The 17,029-nt window shown below is 60.3% G+C and overlaps 1 protein-coding gene across 3 annotated transcripts; it reads left to right on the top strand.

The window, feature by feature from the left end:
• Positions 1–870: 870 nt before the first annotated feature.
• On the top strand, positions 871–15,536 carry EXOC3L4 (exocyst complex component 3 like 4). 3 transcript variants are annotated; one of them, XM_066343454.1, is made up of 11 exons: positions 871–1,330; positions 2,572–3,223; positions 4,192–4,303; positions 4,533–4,655; positions 5,042–5,142; positions 5,372–5,452; positions 7,287–7,401; positions 7,923–8,042; positions 8,126–8,278; positions 8,890–9,011; positions 15,388–15,536. In XM_066343454.1, exons 1-11 carry the CDS (start codon positions 916–918, stop codon positions 15,416–15,418), a joined length of 2,025 nt encoding a protein of 674 aa, XP_066199551.1. In that variant the 5' UTR covers positions 871–915; the 3' UTR covers positions 15,419–15,536. The 3 variants fall into 3 exon arrangements, with proteins under 3 accessions (XP_066199551.1, XP_066199550.1, XP_066199549.1); XM_066343453.1 differs by lacking the exon at positions 15,388–15,536 and adding an exon at positions 10,088–12,355; XM_066343452.1 differs by lacking the exon at positions 15,388–15,536 and adding an exon at positions 9,220–10,078.
• The last annotated feature ends 1,493 nt before the right edge of the window (positions 15,537–17,029 follow it).

Raw genomic sequence — 17,029 nt, 5'->3', positions numbered from 1 at the left:
CTCTCTCCAGCCCCTAGCTTAACCTAAAGCCACAGTCCCACAGAGCCATGCGGGGCTGGAAGGGAATGTGGGCAGAGCCCGGGGGGCCTGGTGGGAGAGAGCCTGAGCTCTGGATGGGGCAGGGACAGCCTCTGTCCTGCACCCCCACACCCTAGGGACCCCTCCCTCACTCCCTATGGGATGGGGACCAGAGCACACAGTAGGAGGGGAGTGGGAGGAGGGAGATGTAATGGGTAAGAAACTGCTGTTGACCCGATTAAATATAGACCAGTGGCTCTTCCCACCCTCTCCCCCCAGCTGACTGCAAGTCCCTGATAAGCTGCAGTGGTGGCCTGGTAGCCTTTGAGATACCCTGAGAAGGGGGTGGCCTACTGAGGGAGTCTCTTAGAGCCCCTTTGAGAAGAAGCAGTTAGGCCTGATAGGCTGAATAGGGGTGAGTTGAGGGCCCTGGGGGGCGGGGGTGGTAGGCATTTTAGGCTCAAGAAGCTAAGATCCAGGAAGGGCTGGATGTGGTTTCTGGGTCCAGCCCCAGGGACTGTGGGCTGTGGGCTGGACTGGGACCCAGAAACTGCATGCTCAATTCCCCTCTCCAACTCTGGTGGAGGGTCTGGCCGGGCAGAACCCGTGAGGATGAGCACCTGGGGGAAACTCTTGGAAGGTGGTGTCAGGGAAGGCTTCCTGGAGGAAGCAGCCGTCTACATCTCAGTGCTGCCTGCAGCCTGGCACAAAGACAGCACTGGCCATGAAAGCTGCCTAGTGACACTCCATTTTGACAGCTTGGGGCTCACCTCCCGGGGGAAGCTTCCCTGACCAGGTTGCACAGGGCTCTCACGGATTTCTGCTCTGCTCCACAGGACTGGGCGCCCCCCAGAGCTCCTGAGCCTCCTCTGCACCCCCAGCTCTCCTGCTGCTAAGATGTCAACACCTCAGACAGTGACTTCTGGGCCAGAGCTGCAGAGCCCCAAGGAGCCTGTGGGGCCACAGACCCCAGTGCAGGGCACTGGGAAGACAAGCAGCCAGGAAGCACCCAGCACCCACCGTGAGGACTTGAGGCTGGGCCTGGGCACCTTCCGGCGGGCCCTCTCCCGGGTGAGCCGGCGGGCCTCGGGCCGGGCCGCCGAGGAGGAGCCAGGCCCACTCCGGCGTGGCTCCCGCTTTCTGTTCCGATCCTTACGGCGCACCCTGGATGACAGCCCGGCTGCACACCAGTGCCAAGCCTCCGCTGTGCCAGGGGCATCCCATGGCCCAGAGGCGCCCTCCAGGGTCACTGCTGGGGTCAGGCGACAGTCATCGACCAGTGTGGGGCCTGAGGAGCTGGAACCTGATGGAGGTGAGGGCTTCTCAAACAACACTAAGCCTAGGAGGGAACTGAGGCCGAGGGCGGAACAGGGGTCCAGACTTCCCAACAGCTCCCCAAACCGTTGTCCCCGCACAATTGCATTTTAAGTTCTTCCAGCATCTCAATAAGGGGACCTCCATTTGAGCACATGAGAAAAGCGAGGCTCGGAGAGATTAAGGCACTTGCTTCAAATCTCAAAGCTGGGAAGTAGAGAAATGGGATTTGAATCCAGATTTGCACGGCTCTGGTACCTTGGTCTCTTCACAACCTTCCTGGCTTCTGGCTGAACTAGAGTGATGGACAAAGCACTGCCTCCCCCCCCGTTTTTGTATTTTTTTTCCAAAGTTTGAAGCAGGAGGGCAGTCAGACTCCCACATGCGCTCTACAGGAGTCCACCCGGCATGCCCACCAGGGGGCGATGCTCTGCCCATCTGGGCTGTTGCTCCGCTGCAATCACAGCCATTCTAGCACCTGAGACAAAGGCCATGGAGCCATCTTCAGTGCCCGGGCCAACTTTGCTCCAATGGAGCCTTGGCTGAGGGAGGGGAAGAGAAAGATAGAGAGAAAGGAGAGGGGGAGGGGTGGAGAAGCAGATGGGCGCTTCTCCTGTGTGTCGGGAATTGAACCCAGGACATCCACATGCCGGGCCAATGCTCTACCACTGAGCCAACCGGCCAGGGCAGCACTGACCCTCTTAAATCATAGGCTCCTGGAGGGGAAGTCAGGGGGGCTGCCCAGGAGAGGACACACAGGAGTGGGGCCTTGCAGGGAGGTGTGCTGGAGGAGGTGGAAGGCTCCTGGGGTGCCGGCTGGCCCAGGGCGTGGTGCAGTACCCAGTGCTCACGCGGGATACGGGCCAGGAGCCTGGGCGCTGGCTCACACAGCCTGAACTCTGACCCCCATTGGACCTACAGTAGGACTGCACTCGAGGCCACCGGGTCCAGCTCGGCAGAGCTGGGGGCGGGGATGGGAGCAGGGGCAAAGGGAGAGGAGGAGCCAGGGAAGGCAGGGGCTGACCCAGGGGGCTGTTTGCACTCAGGCCTCAGGACTAGGGTTCTGCCTCTTCCAACGTGATTTCCGTTGGTGGTTGGTCGGGGATGTTGCTTCTTGAGCAGCCATCGGCTGAGCAGCCCAACTTTGGATGGGTCAGATGGGGCAGGGTGTGGAGGGAACTACAGGCCCACTGGGGCGGGCCCCTTACTGCCCCTCTCCTTGCTTGTCCTCGCAAAAAGGCAAATCTGTGGCTGATCTCATTACCGAGGGGCAACTGCTGGCGGCCTTCGAACAGCTGCAGCACCTGGAGATGTTGCTGATGGCCGAGAAAGCTTCACATACTTTCGAGCAGGACCCCACGGGTTTCGCACGGCGTGCCATGGACGTGTGCCTGCACTACGACGGGCTGGCCTCGGAGATCAGCAGCATCGTGCGCGAGACGCTGGGCCCTGACGGCGTGGACGCGGCCGCGCTGGCCGAGCTGGCCCACGTGGTGCGCGCGGAAGAGGAGGCTCACCCGGTGACCCCTACCGACGGCGACTTCCTGCGTACGCCACGCCGCTGGCGCCAGCACTGGGAGGATGCGGTGCGGCGGAGCGCGCAGGAGCGAGTGCGGCAGGCGGGCACCCGGGACGCACCGGAGGTAGCCCAGGGCGGATCGGGCCTGGCTCGACTTCTGGCGGAGATTGGCGACTTGGTTCGCCGCGACCTACGGAAGGTGCAGCTAGAGGTGCAGCCCGCTTATGCGGCCGCCGGCTTCCCGGCGTGGGAAACCTACCTGCGCGCCTACCACAGCGTGGTGGCCCAGCGCCTCCAGGAGCTTGCGCACGACGCCCGCGGCTGCGAGCAGCTCTACATCTTGCTGGACTGGGCCGCCAATGTTTACGGCAGGTGAGGTCTCAGCCAGGGCCTCATGAGGGCGGGGAGGGGCTGCCACTGCCCACCCCGAGGCCATCGGAAACCGCTTGGAGGAGCGCAGGGCACCTTTCCTACCTGGGAAAGGGCTCGGGATTGGACGTGGTAATTGCCAGGGAGCTTCGACATTCTTTCCTCCCAGTTCTAGGCCATGGTACCTCTGCCACAGTTTTCACAAGGGACCACCCATGCGCCGGTTCCTGAAACTGGAAAGCATCAGAGGGAAGGTTCCTACCTAGGCATGAATCCAGTTAGAGGGCCTATGCTTGGCCACAGGGTGTCTTTAAGTGAATTAGAAAAGGGAAGTGAATTAGAAAAGGGCACTCCTCCAGGCAGGACACAACCGCGGGCTCACAGCCACCCTACGTGGGTCAGATTTTACCCCTCTTCTCCCCTTTGGATGACCACCGAGGAGCAGGGCACAGACTGCCCGGCCCGTAGCTCTTCACAGTGTGGTGTAGATTACGTATTCCACTGAGTGCTGCCCAGTCCCACAGGCAGGAGAGGGTGCCTGAAGTCTCGGCATGTTAATTGGCTGTGTGTCCTCAGGCAGCCCCTCGCCCTTCTCTGGGCTTCCCTAGTGTGGACTGGATAATGGCATTGTGGTGCAGGGGGTGTTTAAGAGTTCAGTTTTCGGTGTACCTGAACCAGGAGGGTATCTTCCGAGGCAGCCTGGCCAAGGCCCATTGGGACAGCTGTTCTTATGCATTCTGTGCACACACCACTGATTGCAAGTGCCAGGAAATCCAGCAGTGAAAAGCTTGGGGGGTGAGGTGGGGTTGGCAAAGAATCCTAGAGGACGGGATTGGGGGCAGAGTGTGTGATCAGAGACCCAGGTTCCGGACCCTGCAGATAGATGGTGGTGATGGTGTCAGGCTATGAGCCTGAACAGAGGAACATGGGGAACAGCTGCTGCCTCATCAGCCTCCCACCCTGACTTCCAGTCCTAATTTCCTGGGCGCCCCGGACTTGACTCTGTCCACGGAGCCGCTGCCCCCACTTATGGCACCAGAAATGTGGGCCCAACTGGAGAGCGACTACACCAGCTTCCTAGAGGTTAGGCTGGGGCAGGGCAAGGTTGGAGGGGGCGGGACATCGGTTGAGGGCAGGGGCAGCCCCACTGTAGGGAGGTGCAGTGCCCACGGTCACGATCACAGGCAGCAGCTTGTGCCCTGGCTGGGTGTCCTTTGTCTCCGAGGGCGCGTGATGGGGTCAGGATGTAGGGGACACCCAGATCTTCTTCCTGGGGGGGGTCTCACTGTGCCCTCTTTCCTACCCCACAAAGACCAAGATCGCCAGCTGCTTCGATGGCATCCTGGAGGTAGAGCAGAGTTGCTGGGCAGCCGCCAAGGCCCCCGACGTGCTGCAGGGCCGTTACCACACGCCGCTGTCCAACGAAGTCCACATGGTGCGGGCCGGGGGGCGGCAAGCAGGGAACGTACGCTTGGCCTAAGGCAGTGTTTGGTCTCCCTTGAAGTAGGGACACCCAAAGCTATAAAATCCAGTCCTCCTCTCCCTTCCCCCTTAGACGGGAGCTTGAAGACCCCGTGGGGTGAGAATGGGGACCTGGGCTGCATGGCCAGGTAGGGGGCACCAGGGCACAGCTCTCAGCTGGCAGGGGTCCAGTGGGCATAGGGAATTGGGAGGGTTGACCGCACGTGGAGGCTTCTGGAAGCTGGAGCTGACACCATAGAGCAGGGTGGACTGGAGATGCCACTGGGCCATTAGGTAGGGGACAAGGGGCCTTAAGGTCCAGGGCTCTGATGCGGGTTCTGCGCATGCCATTGCTCGCAGCTGGTGGCAGAGCATGTGAAGGCTGCGAGGGCCATCTCTGCGGAGCTGGAAGCCACCACCTTGCAGATCTGCGCGAGGGAGCTTGGCCTCTTCCTGCCCAGGTGCGGGGGAATCCTGGGCCAGGGTGTGGATAGTGGTCGTCCCTGGAGGAGGACCCATCCTGCTGGCTCAGAGCCCAAGATCTGGGACACGCGGGAGGGAGGAGTCTCATTCTAAGGCTCAAAGTCTAGGTGGGGACCAGCAAGGACGGGTGTTCCGAGGGGAGGGAGGACCCAGGGTCACAGCGCGGCCAGAAAGGCTCCCCAGAGCCTCTGCGTACCCCGCCCCCAGGTTTGAAAAGGCTTTTCTGGAGTCGGAGGCGGTGAGCGAGCCGCACCTGGGCGCCAATATCAACGCCTGTGAAGAGCTCAGGTGGGTGTCTCCTGAGCAGTGCCCCAGCGCCGCCAGCAGGGGGCGCGCGAGCTCTGGAAACGGGGACGCCGAAGGCTTCCTGGCCGCCTGTGCTGTGCAGAGAGGCCGAGAAATTCTAATCGCCCCAGTCTCTGCCTGTTGCCTGCCTATCCTTCCCCGCCAATGCGGGCTCTATTTCTTTCCTCCATTCAGAAAAGTTCACTCCCTTTTCTGGGAAGCCCGACTGTGCTGAGGTGGGGCCTGGGTCCCTCTGCCTCCAGGAGTGTCTTCCCCCTTCTCTGCCTTCCACCCCAAGCCAAGCCTCAGTGTCCCCCATTGTAGGTGCTATACAGGACAGCCAATATATTATGGGCACGGAACCTGAGCCATCCTGGGTTCAGATCCCAGCTCTGCCACTTGCTGGCTGTGTGCCTTGAGATAAATCACTTCCCCTTTCTGTGCCTCTTACCTGTCAAGTGGAGGTCAGAGCACCTGCTTCCTAGGACTCAGGGCCTCTTTGTGAGCACTTGTGATGTGCCAGGCATTGTGCTTTTACTTTACCCACCTGAGGCATTTCATCCCAAGTGTGGTGTCCCCATCTACGGATGGGAAGGTGGAGGCTCAGAAAAGAAATGCCACTTGTCCGTGATCTCACAGCCAGTACATGCTGAACCTGGAACCTGAACACTCTGATGTCCCTATTATCTGCCTGGCCTGTCCATTCAACCCCCAGGAATCATTCTCCACCCCTTGGTAGGCAGGCAGCCTCTGGCCCCACCCCCGATGGAATTTTAGCCTGCCCTTCTGTGTCCCTGTACTGGCATAGCCTAGCTCTCACTTTTCTCAGTGAAATGGGGACGTGTCACCTTCAGGGAGGCAGTCATGATGCTCAAAGAAGCCCCCTTACGCCCCCTGCCAGGCTCGATTGTTGTGCTGTACTATCCAGGAGGGGTAGAGGTTTGGTCCAGAGCTGCCACAGGGGAGCTCTGCCATGAGACGGGGCTGCCTCCACCATCCTGCCTACCTACCCCTCCACGATCAGTTCCTGGGGCTTTGGTGCTGTCTCCTCACTCGACTCTGCTCCCAGTGCTACTATATTATGTGGCCCCAGGCCCTTCATTTCATAGTCTAATCAGTGGTCTGCAAACTCATTAGTCAACAGAGACAAATATCAGCGGTACAATGATTGAAATTTCTTCTGAGAGCCAAATTTTTTAAACTTAAACGATATAGGTAGGGGCCCTGGCCAGTTGGCTCAGTGGTAGAGCGTTGGCTGGCGTGCAGGAGTCCCAGGTTCGATTCCCGGCCAGGGCACACAGGAGAAGCATCCATCTACTTCTCCACCCCTCCCCCTCTCCTTTCTCTCTGTCTCTCTCTTCCCCTCCCGCAGCCAAGGCTCCATTGGAGCAAAGCTGGCCCAGGCGCTGAGGATGGCTCCATGGCCTCTGCCTCAGGCGCTAGAATGGCTCTGGTTGCGACAGAGCGATGCCCCGGATGGGCAGAGCATCGCCCCCTGGTGGGCGTGCCGGGTGGATCCCAGTCGGGCACATGTGGGAGTCTGTCTGACTGCCTCCCGGTTTCCAACTTCAGAAAAATACAAAAAAAAATCTCCCAAAAAACCACATGTTAACTATATAGGTAGGTACATTGTTATTAACTTATTTAGGGTACTCCTAAGCTGGCTTTTGCCAGCACGTGGTATTTTGTGGAAGAGCCACGCTACATGTGGCTCGCGAGCCGCGGTTTGCCGACCACTGGTCTAAGGTGAAGGAACTTGCTAAGGCACCTAGCCGTCATGACTCCCAGCCTGCTCCCCCCCTTGCCCACTTTGTTATGTCTCCTGGCCCCTCCCCAGGACCAGTCTTCTGGCCAGGTTCCCAGGAGCCTTTGCGGAGCTGGAGAAGCCCCTGGTGGCTACAATCTGCGTCTTCCAGAAGCAGCTGCTCCAGGGTTTGCAGTGTGATGTGCAGGTGAGTGGCACGGGCCCTTCTATCCCTACGTTCCATGCCCAGCAGGTGCCCCCTGTGCCCTGGAATCTGGGACCCAAGTTACAGCATTGCATCACTCCAGGGGCATTTCTAAGGGTGGTGTGTTGGGTGTGGGCAGGGGAGCCAGACAAGTTCCCAGCTGGGCAGTGATGGTCAGTCTCCACTTCTGGGAGAACACAGACCCAAGTCACCAGGTCCTTCACCCAGCAAGGCCTGGCTAGAGGCTCAAACTCAAACCCTGGCCCCTGGAGCTCAGGGGTCATACGACGGGCCTAGTGGGATTTCTGAGAACGGCCTAGTGACATAATTTGTGGGAGGAGAGCTGTTTCCAGGGTACTGTGTGAAGAAGGGGATCAGACAGACTCAAGAATTTCTTCCTGTTGACAGACTGTCCTTAGGCCTGAAACATCCCTGTAAGGAACCATGTGCTTGGTTCCGAGGGGAGGGTCGGGAGGGTGGGGAGGGGTGTTTAGAAGATGCCCGCTCCTCACCCTCGCTCCCAGCCGCTCTTCAGGGTCCTGTGCACCAAGGCCTGGCTGACACAGGACACGCTGCAGCCCATCATGGACAAAGTGGTGGTCTTTGCCCACCACCTGGAGCACGTGGTCCCACTTCGTGCGCAGGTATCTGGAAGGGGCGGGGCCCTGCTGGGTTCGTGCCTAAAGCCAGGCGGTGGACCCTGACACCCCACACCCCGACCACCCAGGAGATCCTGCAGGAGACGCACCGGTATGTGGTCCGCAAGTACCTGGCGCAGGCGCTGAGGCCACCGGAGCGGTTCCGGGGTGTTGAGCGCACGACTGGCTCCCAGAAGATGGATCTGGATGCCCAGGCCATTAGCAATACCTTCCAGAGCTTGGTAGGAGCATGGTCTGAGTGCCCCGGAGCGCTCGCCTCCACGGGGTTCTGGAGCCAACGGGATCTTCACTCATTTCAGCTTAGCCACTGCAAGAGCCCTGGGTTTTGGCAGAAGCGTCCCCCACCCACAGAGTCCACAAGCCGGAAGAGGGGCGGGTCAGGAGCGGTGCTTTGCATATATTTGCATATATTTTGGGAGAGAGTCACAACCACACCTGATGGGCGGGGCTTTGGGAGGCCTTGCCTCCATCCCAGACCTCCAGCCTCTCGAGCTAAGGCACCTCCGCCCTACACGTAATACACTTCTCATCCCGCTGCTGGTCCCCCAATCGCTGTCTGACTCCAGGCAGGACTTCCAGGCCGGCCGGGACCTCAGTTTACCCATCAGAGCAGAGGAGGGAAGACACTGAGCTGTACTGTGCGGAGGGGTGATGACTATTGTGCTGTGGCGAGTCTACCATGCGGAGCCTCGCGTCCCCTTCCGCGGGGCCGAGCTGGGGGCTGCAGGGGGGGCCAAGGGTGCCCTAGTAGAGGGGCTGCAGGCAGGGAGCCCAGGGAGCTCCAGGGGGAGGGAGCCAGCCTCAAATGCGTCCCACCTCCCTGCCTCTGCAGGGCTCGGAGGCCACGTGGCTGGACCAAGCGATCCCTTGCGTGGCTGACATCTTGGGAGAGACTTACAAAGAGGACATCCAGCGGCACCTGGAGGCGCTCATCCGGAGCTACCCCGACATCAGGTCTGTTACACCCCCTCCCTCCACTACTCCCGGGTTCCAACGCAACGCTGCGGGGGGCCCTGAGGTCAGGGGATTCCGTGCCTTCCCTAGGGTCCCGGGGGGCGTAGGTGAGCAGGTGAGAACCGAAGGAGACCTGAACTCATGGAGGAGCCTCCTGGGAAAGGGAGTTCCCCTCCTTCGTGACCTGTTCTCCGTATTTTTCGTTCAGTCCCGTGGTGGGATGGGGGAATCTGAATGGGGTCCGGCCCCTCCTTGGGTGTTTGATGGCGGAGACACGTCCCCGCCCCAGGAGTTTGAGGGAGACGTGGCCCTCACCTTCGGGACAAAGCCTACTCTGGAAGCCCCAGCCAGGAGGAAAGAGGCTTTGCTCCCTGGGTTTGTGTTTGGGGGGGAGTGAGTCATCGAACTCCTGGAAATCCCAGCGCGAATCTCTTCGTGACCTTGGAAATTCCGGGAAGGGGCTGGTGCAGAAAGCCCTTTTTCGCCCTAGGCCACCCCACACACACAAGCCCCCAGGGAGAATGCTGTCACTCTGACTGACGCAGAGTCACCACACACTGTCCCTCCTGGCCTCCCCCCCCCCCCCCCGGGGTTTCCCTGTCCTCAGTGGCCCTGCCCTCCCATGCTGCTGGGGGTGGAGCTTGGAGTCCCATGGGTGCTCAGTCTTTGAGGTGGTGACCAGTGATGCCCCCAGGTACCCCCCGCCTCCACGCTACCTTTCTCCTGGCTGTCCGGCTGCGGCTCTCAAAGAGGGAGCCCCAACTCCTTTCTGAGGTCCACGATGTCCCCTGGCCCGACCCGCCCTCTGCAGCCACACCACTCCCTCACTCCATGGTGTTTCCTGAGCCTCTTGGTAGGCTGTTTCTCCAGCTGGGTGCTCTCTTCTCCCCACCTTGCTGGGACCCTTCAGGGCCTGGCCAGCCCCTTCGGGAGCACGACTCCTGGCCTCTCTAAGACCAGGCTTCTGGAATGTGGGTGCATTCATGTTTCCAGCCCAAGCCAGGGGTTCCCCTGACCCAGAGCTGGGGAGTCACTGGAGGCCCTGGGTCAGCACTGAGGGCCCTGTGTCCCCGCAGGCGTGAACACGTGCTGGCCATCCTGGCCCTGCGCCGCCTGGGCCGCCGTCGGAACCAGGGCCTCCTGCAGCGTGCCCAGGACCTGCTGAGGGCCGCGGCCAAGGCGGGGGCCTCCGGGACCTCTGGAGGCCGCGTGCTCTTCGAGGAGATTGAAGTGCCCCCCTTCATGGGCATGCTCGTCACTTGTGTCTAGTGCTCCTGGGCCTGCGCTGAGCTCACCTCAGGGCGGGGGCTGCAGGAGGTGGGGGGGGCAGACACTGAGCCCCAAGTGAGGAGTCCAGAGATGCAGAGTCTCAGCCCCGCCCCCGACAGGAAGCCCAGAGTCACGGACTTTTCACCCTCCGCCAAGCGTGGCTGTGGGGCCAGAGGAGCAGCAATGACAGAGGCATGTCAGGCATCTATGGGGGAGGCCTGGGAGGCAGAGGCTGCCTTCCGTACTGCCCGCCCAAAGGCCTCCCTGCCTAGCTATCTGGCACACCACCCCCCAGTCTGAGAGCGAAGAACGGAGTATTTTTTAAATAAATGTGAATTAAAATAGTGCCCCCCCCCCAAAGGAGGGGCAGGACCCAGTTGGCCGGGAGCAGGAAGTCTGGGTTGCCATGTGCTGATGGGCTGGCTAAGCTGGGAGGTTCTGTGGTGACCCCATTTAGTGGATGGCCCTTTCCTGCCCACTGTACAGATGGGAAGACTGAGGCCAGCCCAGGGCTGGGAAGGAGCGCACCTGGGGCTGCAGAGCAAGGCAGGCGTCGACCCTGGGATTCTTAGTCCCGGGCCTCCTATTAGGAGTGAACCTTGCCCAGCAGGGGTGGGCCCTGCTCTGTCCTGTTCTAAGCCGGCCTGGGCCCCTCCCTGGGAGACAAAAGGCCAAAGTTTGTTTGGCAGCCGTAGGCGTTTGGGTTCCATGTGACATGTGAGAAGGACTTCCTGCTGCGGGGCCGCCGGACGCTGCTGCACAGATGAAACTCAAGTATGGGGGCTGACCCCACAGGTCTCAGCCTCGGGGTTGGGAGCAGGGCTGCAAGGCGATCGCTCCAGTCTGCACCTGCACCCCCCCCCCCCCCCCGTTCTTCTCTCTCTCATGGAAGTGAGAAGCTGGCACTGGAATTTGGCTCCAGCCTTAAGGTGAGGCTGCCGGGAAGCCTATTTGCATTGGCAGCCTCTGACTTGACAGGGATCCAGGTGCTAAGATGAGGGTCACTGAGACAGGCAGTAGCAGGTGCCTCCCCCCAGCCCCCCTCTGCAGACGCCTTCCGCTGTTTCTCTGGGCCTGACCCTGACTGTGGCAGAGGTAGGGAGCAGGTAACTGCAGGTGGGCTCAGGTTCAAAGAACCCAACGAAAGTTGAGTCTCCCAAGCACAGGACAAGGGTCCTTAAAAGGTGACCAGGCTGGGCAGGTGGGGGACATGTGTCTCCCAGCTCCTCCTGGGCCCACCTCCCTATACATGGACCGTCAGTGGGCAGTGCCCAGGCAGGGCTGGAGCACAGAGCCAGGGCTGAGTCCCGCTGGGACCCCAAAGGGGGTGGGAGCAGGTACTAGGGGTTGCCCCTCCATGTGTGCACAGGGGCTAGGGCCTGGTGGTGGGGGAGGGGAGGAGTATCCAGACTTCCCCGAATGGGGAATCTGGTCAGGGGAGGGTGGGTGAGGCAGGAATGAAGAAGAGGAGATGTTGGGGTTCCCAGGCTCCAGGGGCACCTCTTTCACTAGGGAGGGACAGGTGACTGACAGGTCAGCCTGACCGCACATCAATGGGCTGGGTGGGGTGGGCACTGGGAAGCCTTGATCTGGGCTGGTTCTGGTCAGGTTCTCCCCAGGGAGCCCCCACCACCTCTATTCCAGGCCTCTCACAGAGGGGACCCCTCCTGCAGCCCCTGGCCCTGACCCTGATCATTCTGGCCTCTCCTGAGCTCCTTGGCTAGAGCCTGAGGGTCTTGGGGCTGGTTTTCCAAGTCAGGCTGCAGAGATTGGGGGGGGGGGTCAGTCCTAGCTCTGCCACGTTCCAGCCATGAGACTATAGGCCAGTGCCCTTACCTCTCTGTGCTTCAGTTTTCCATCTGCAAAATGGGATGCTGTCTGTGACTCCGGACTAGGGAGGCTGAAGCAAGTGCCAGCCGTAAAGCCAGGCCCTTGGCCTTCCTGTGACCCCATGATTCCAGGGGCCTGACCAGGCCACGATCTGAAAGAAAAAGCCAGGAAGACCCAGGGTACAGTGGCTGAGGCAGTGAAGGCTGAAGCGAGTGGGTCAGCGTGTGCGGAAGGCCCCCCTCGTGGTGCAGTGGGAACAGTGGCTGAGGCAGTGAAGGCTGAAGCGAGTGGGTCAGCGTGTGCGGAAGGCCCCCCTCGTGGTGCAGTGGGAACAGTGGCTGAGGCAGTGAAGGCTGAAGCGAGTGGGTCAGCGTGTGCGGAAGGCCCCCCTCGTGGTGCAGTGGGGAGGGTATGGGCTGAGACCTAACAGTTGTCTTCCTGAGCATTTCTAGGCCCAGAGACAGGAAGTTAGGGCTATCCTGGCGGGAACCTCTGTGCCCAGGTAGCTATGTGTGTCTGGTGTGTGTTCCTGTGCGCCCAGCAGTGTTCGGGGTCCGGAGTCAGTTTCCCAAGGCCAAGTGGGGATGAGCAGCTCTTAACACCGCAGCCAAGGAGGCTGGGGCCCACAGGGCTGGTCAGAGGTGGGGGAAGCCCTGGGATGGTTCGGCCCAGGGCTCTGGCCATTGGTCATTCTGCTTGGGGCGGGGTGGGGGGGCAGTGGTGGAGGCTGTGCCCAGGACCCTGCCACCTTCGCTGTCCGCCAGCTCCTATGAGGCCTGGCTCAGAGCCCAGAGGGGGGCAGTGGTGGAGGCTGTGCCCAGGACCCTGCCACCTTCGCTGTCCGCCAGCTCCTATGAGGCCTGGCTCAGAGCCCAGAGTGTTTGGCCATCCTGTTGTCCAGGCCAAACACGGGGGCTTGTTGACCAGGTTGTCTGGCTAGTAAGGAAGTGTGTGTGTGTGTGTGTGTGTGTGTGTGTGCTCCTGGAATGTGCCAGCTCTTGTCCGTGTCCAGAGGACAGAGGGACCTTGCCCAGTATCTGCGGTCCTCTAGTGAAGCAGGACAGCCAAGGAACATCTTATCTGCCCCTCGAGCTGGGAACCTGGGCCCCGCCAGCTAATCCCTGGCCCCGCCTCTGCCTGGCCCCCTCCACTGTGTGGCTCCCTCGGTTCCCTCTCCTCTCAGCTTGTCTTCCTCCAACACCTGCGTTTCCTGGGCTCCTTCCTGAACTGGGGGGTGTCTCTTCTCTCAGTCCCTGAGCCTGAGGGTCCTCAGGATGGCTTGCTCTGTGCAGTGTTGGGACTCCAGCCCAGGCCTGCCTGCCCGGAGGGGCAGTGAGAAGCTACAGAACCACAGCCTGTCACCCCAAGGGCAGTCTGGGGGGAACAGGAGGGGACTTCAGTGCCCACCTGGGGGGCTTGTACCCTCTATGGGCACCTCTCCTTCCTGGTGCCCAGCACCTGTTTGAGTGCTTTGTGTTGGACAAGCCCACAGGGCCATGCCACAGAGGAATGTGTTCAGGTCTCAGCTCTGCTCTCCTGCAGCTGGTGACACGGGCGCTTTCCTCTCTGGGGCGCAGTGAGCACATCCACTGGGGCTCGGGGTTCGGGGTGAGTGAGATCCCAGTACCAAGGGCATGCTGCGAGTGGCAGTTAGTGTCCCCTCCGCGCCTGGACAGCCTCTCCCTCTTCCTTCCTCGCCTGGTGACCCAGGACTCTTCCTTCCTGTCCCGGGACCTCTTGGGGCCCCTGTACACAAGGACAACCCACTCAGCAGGGTTTGGTCCCTGAAAGGCCCCTCACCACCGCCCGGGGGGTGGGGGAGAGGAGGCTGCTTGGGGGCTGTCCCCTGTCCCCAGGCTTCCTTCCTTTGCTACCACAAAGCCCCTTTGGGGACCCCAGCCGACCAGAGGTTTCCCTACCCGGGTCAATGTCTGTCCACCATCCACGCTCAGGCCTATGGGGGAAGGACCAGGAAGGACCAGGCCTCTCGTACCCACTGCCCTTACTCCGCTGGTCCGTGTGGAGTGCTGGGCGGTGGGCTGGTGTGGGGCCCTGTGGCAAGGGGGCCTGGGCTCCGGGTCTGGGGGGTGGAGCCCCGCTAGGTGGCAGTGCAGCCCCCTCTTCCCGGCCTCATAGGAGTACCGTGCTGGGAGTAGGGAGCCAGCCCCTCGCTGAACCAGTGAACGGCCGCCAGAGTCACGGCCCGGCCTCGCTGGGGACCCTGGCTCTAGTCAAATGCTTGGAAGGGATGGACACTTGGACAAGTCAGGCCCACACCTGGGCCCGCCCCTCTCCTGGGACCCGTGGGGCCCGGACAAGTCATCGCCAAGGCCCTTCTGGCCTCCCAGGCTGGGGGCACATCTATTCACACGCCTCTTAGCGGCTTGTTGAAAGCGTTCAATGTTTTCATTTGTCATTTTGCTCATGTTTTGGGTAGTGATTCATTCACTCAGTTCAAAATTATAAAGGCACAAAAAGGATATAAAGTGAAAGGCCTCCTTATTCGCACCCCCACCCTCCTGCCTCTCCCTGGAGCAGCCGGGATTCCTCCGGCCATGGGAGTTTGTAAACGGCGGGGCTCACCCAAGGAAAACCTGAAGGGTGGGGCTCAGGTGTGGGCGGAGGGCTGCGATCGCCCTGGTGACTGGATTGAGAGCAGGCCCGTCCTTCTTGAACCCTGTAGGAACTAAGTCCCCAGATAACGGGGTCTTAGGAAGGGAGGAATGCCATGAACAGCCCCGCTCTGCTTGTGATTGAAGCTTCCCTCCTTCAGGCGCAGGGGTTACGAATTAGCTTCTGGATTCAGAAGCCTCTGGGCTGGGATCCCAGCTCTGCACCTTCCTCGCTGTGTGACTTTGGGCAAGTGACTCCACCTCTCTGGGCTCTATCTGCAGGTGCAAAATGGGGAGCATTAGTGGGAAAATGCATAGGTGGCTCTTTGAGGGCCCAGCTTACGGAAGCACCCCCACAAGCAGCAGATGCTTTCTCCTGTAAGCCTTCCCTGGCAACCCCCAAAACACGTGTCAGCTCCGTTTCCAGGAGGGAAGACGACAGAGGCTCCGGGGAGTGAAGCCACACGTCTAGAAACACTGTTGTGGCCTTGGCCAGTTAGCTCAGTCGGTAAAGAGCGTCATCCCAAAACAACAAGGTTGAGGGTTCGATTCCTGGTCAGGGCACACACAGGAAGCAACCACGGAATGTACCACTGAGTGGAACAACAAATGAATGCTACCCTTACCCTCTGCCCTCTTTCTCTCTTTCTCTGTCTCTTAAAAAGAAAGAAAGAAAAGGAGAAAAAGCCCTGCTGAATAGCTCGGTTCGTTGGCGAGTCATCCCGGAGCGCAGAGGTTGCCGGTTCGATTCCCCGGGTCAGGGCACGTGCAGGAGCAGCTCCATGTTCCTGTCTCTCTCTCCCTACCTCTTCCCTACCCCCCAAAAACCCCACTAAAATAAGAAAAGTAAAAACACTGATGTAAATGATGGTCCCAGTGCCCGAGCCCACGCTAGTACGCCTTTCTTCTCCAAAGCCTGGGCGCCCCGAGCTCGCGGGTGTCGGAGGAGGAGTGCCCAGCACCCAGGCTCCTTTCCCAGGCTCCAGAAAGGCACGGGCCCTTCGGTGGTTTGGGCAGCCTCCCCTCCGCCAGCCCTGGCCTGGCCCCACTTAGCCCTGCATTGCTCAAAAGAGTTCCTCCTTCTGTCATTGGGTAAAAGCCAGGGGTGAGCAAGGCTCCACAGCTGATTTCCGAGAAATCTTGCCGGCTAGGAGAAGGCTCCCAGGGCTGCCCCCGGCCTGAGGTGACAGGAGCTGAATTTAGCCATTTTACATCACCACCCAAAGCTATTATAAAAGGCCAGGCCTTTTTAGGAGAGAGGCTAGGCCTCTGGGTCTAGCGTGGAGAGTCCCTGATGCCCCAGAAGGGTGGTTCCTCCAGGAAGCCCTCCTGCACTGCACTCCTTGGAAGGCCATCATATTGGGGCCCCATTGCCCCATGGACCCTGCAAAAGCCATTTCCCTTTACGCCTCAGTTTCTCCATCTGCCAGACGCAAAAGGCAGTGTGTGGCCTAGCTTCCTCCTGGGAGGAAGGGGAGGAGCGGTTAAGATGTAAACGTCATTCCCTGGCCGGGTAGCTCAGTTGGTTGGAGCGTTGTCCCAATGCACCAGGGTGGCGGGTTAGACCCGCAGTCGGGGCATATACAGGAGTCATCCAATGAATGTGTAAATAAGTGGAACATCAAATTGACATTTCTCTCTCTTTCTCACTTCCTCTCTCCCTAAAACTAACAAAATTAAAAAAAACCAAAAACATAAACATCTTTTGGGGGCAACTGCCCTCGTGAGAGAGGAGGTGCTGGGAGAATGGTTGCTGGTCAGCTCTCCTGGCCATCACGTGGTCTCCAAGGAGGTCAGCTGACTCCTGGTGCAGTTACAAGTGACTCCAAGCAAGGAACTTCTCTCGGGGAAGGCCCAGTGACAGCAGGGACCTCAGCATCAAGGCCACAGCCTGTGAGTGTGTTTACCCTTCTGAGACGCAGTCTTCTCATCTGTCAACAGGGGATACAACGGCTCTGCCCAGTGTGATGCAACCTCAGGGAACCAGAAGCCCCAGGAAGGGTCGCCCCAGGCCAGGGGACGGCCTATGATGTAAAGGCAGAAGCAGGACTGGAGAGCCGGGCAGTGGGAAGTGCAAGTCATTTCACAGAGGGAAGTGGGCCCTGACCCATGGAGGAGGGAGGAGCTGGGCGACATGCTGGAGTGCCCTTGTCTCCTGGTCCTGGGGAACCCACCCCATGGTCAGCACCACCCTTGTGATCAAAGCCGCTGGCCAGGTCCTCATGGTGTAGCCAGGCCCAGAGACCCACAGCCCCTGCATTCCTGTGAGATCCCCCTCAGACTCTGCACCTGCTGCCCCTGCCCCTG

Source organism: Saccopteryx leptura, chromosome 6 (genome assembly GCF_036850995.1).
Source record: "Saccopteryx leptura isolate mSacLep1 chromosome 6, mSacLep1_pri_phased_curated, whole genome shotgun sequence".
Classification (NCBI taxonomy): Eukaryota; Metazoa; Chordata; class Mammalia; order Chiroptera; family Emballonuridae; genus Saccopteryx; species Saccopteryx leptura.
Note: the sequence above shows the minus strand (reverse complement) of the source record. Positions and strands in the feature narration are given on the sequence as shown.

Bases quoted from the DNA above. Each gene is read 5' to 3' on its own strand.
- EXOC3L4 (XM_066343452.1), top strand. From the start codon at position 916: ATGTCAACACCTCAGACAGTGACTTCTGGGCCAGAGCTGCAGAGCCCC. The intron at 5,453-7,286 runs GTGGGTGTCTCC...GCCCCTCCCCAG, and splicing joins AACGCCTGTGAAGAGCTCAG to GACCAGTCTTCTGGCCAGGT. The intron at 9,012-9,219 runs GTCTGTTACACC...TTTTTCGTTCAG, and splicing joins CGGAGCTACCCCGACATCAG to TCCCGTGGTGGGATGGGGGA.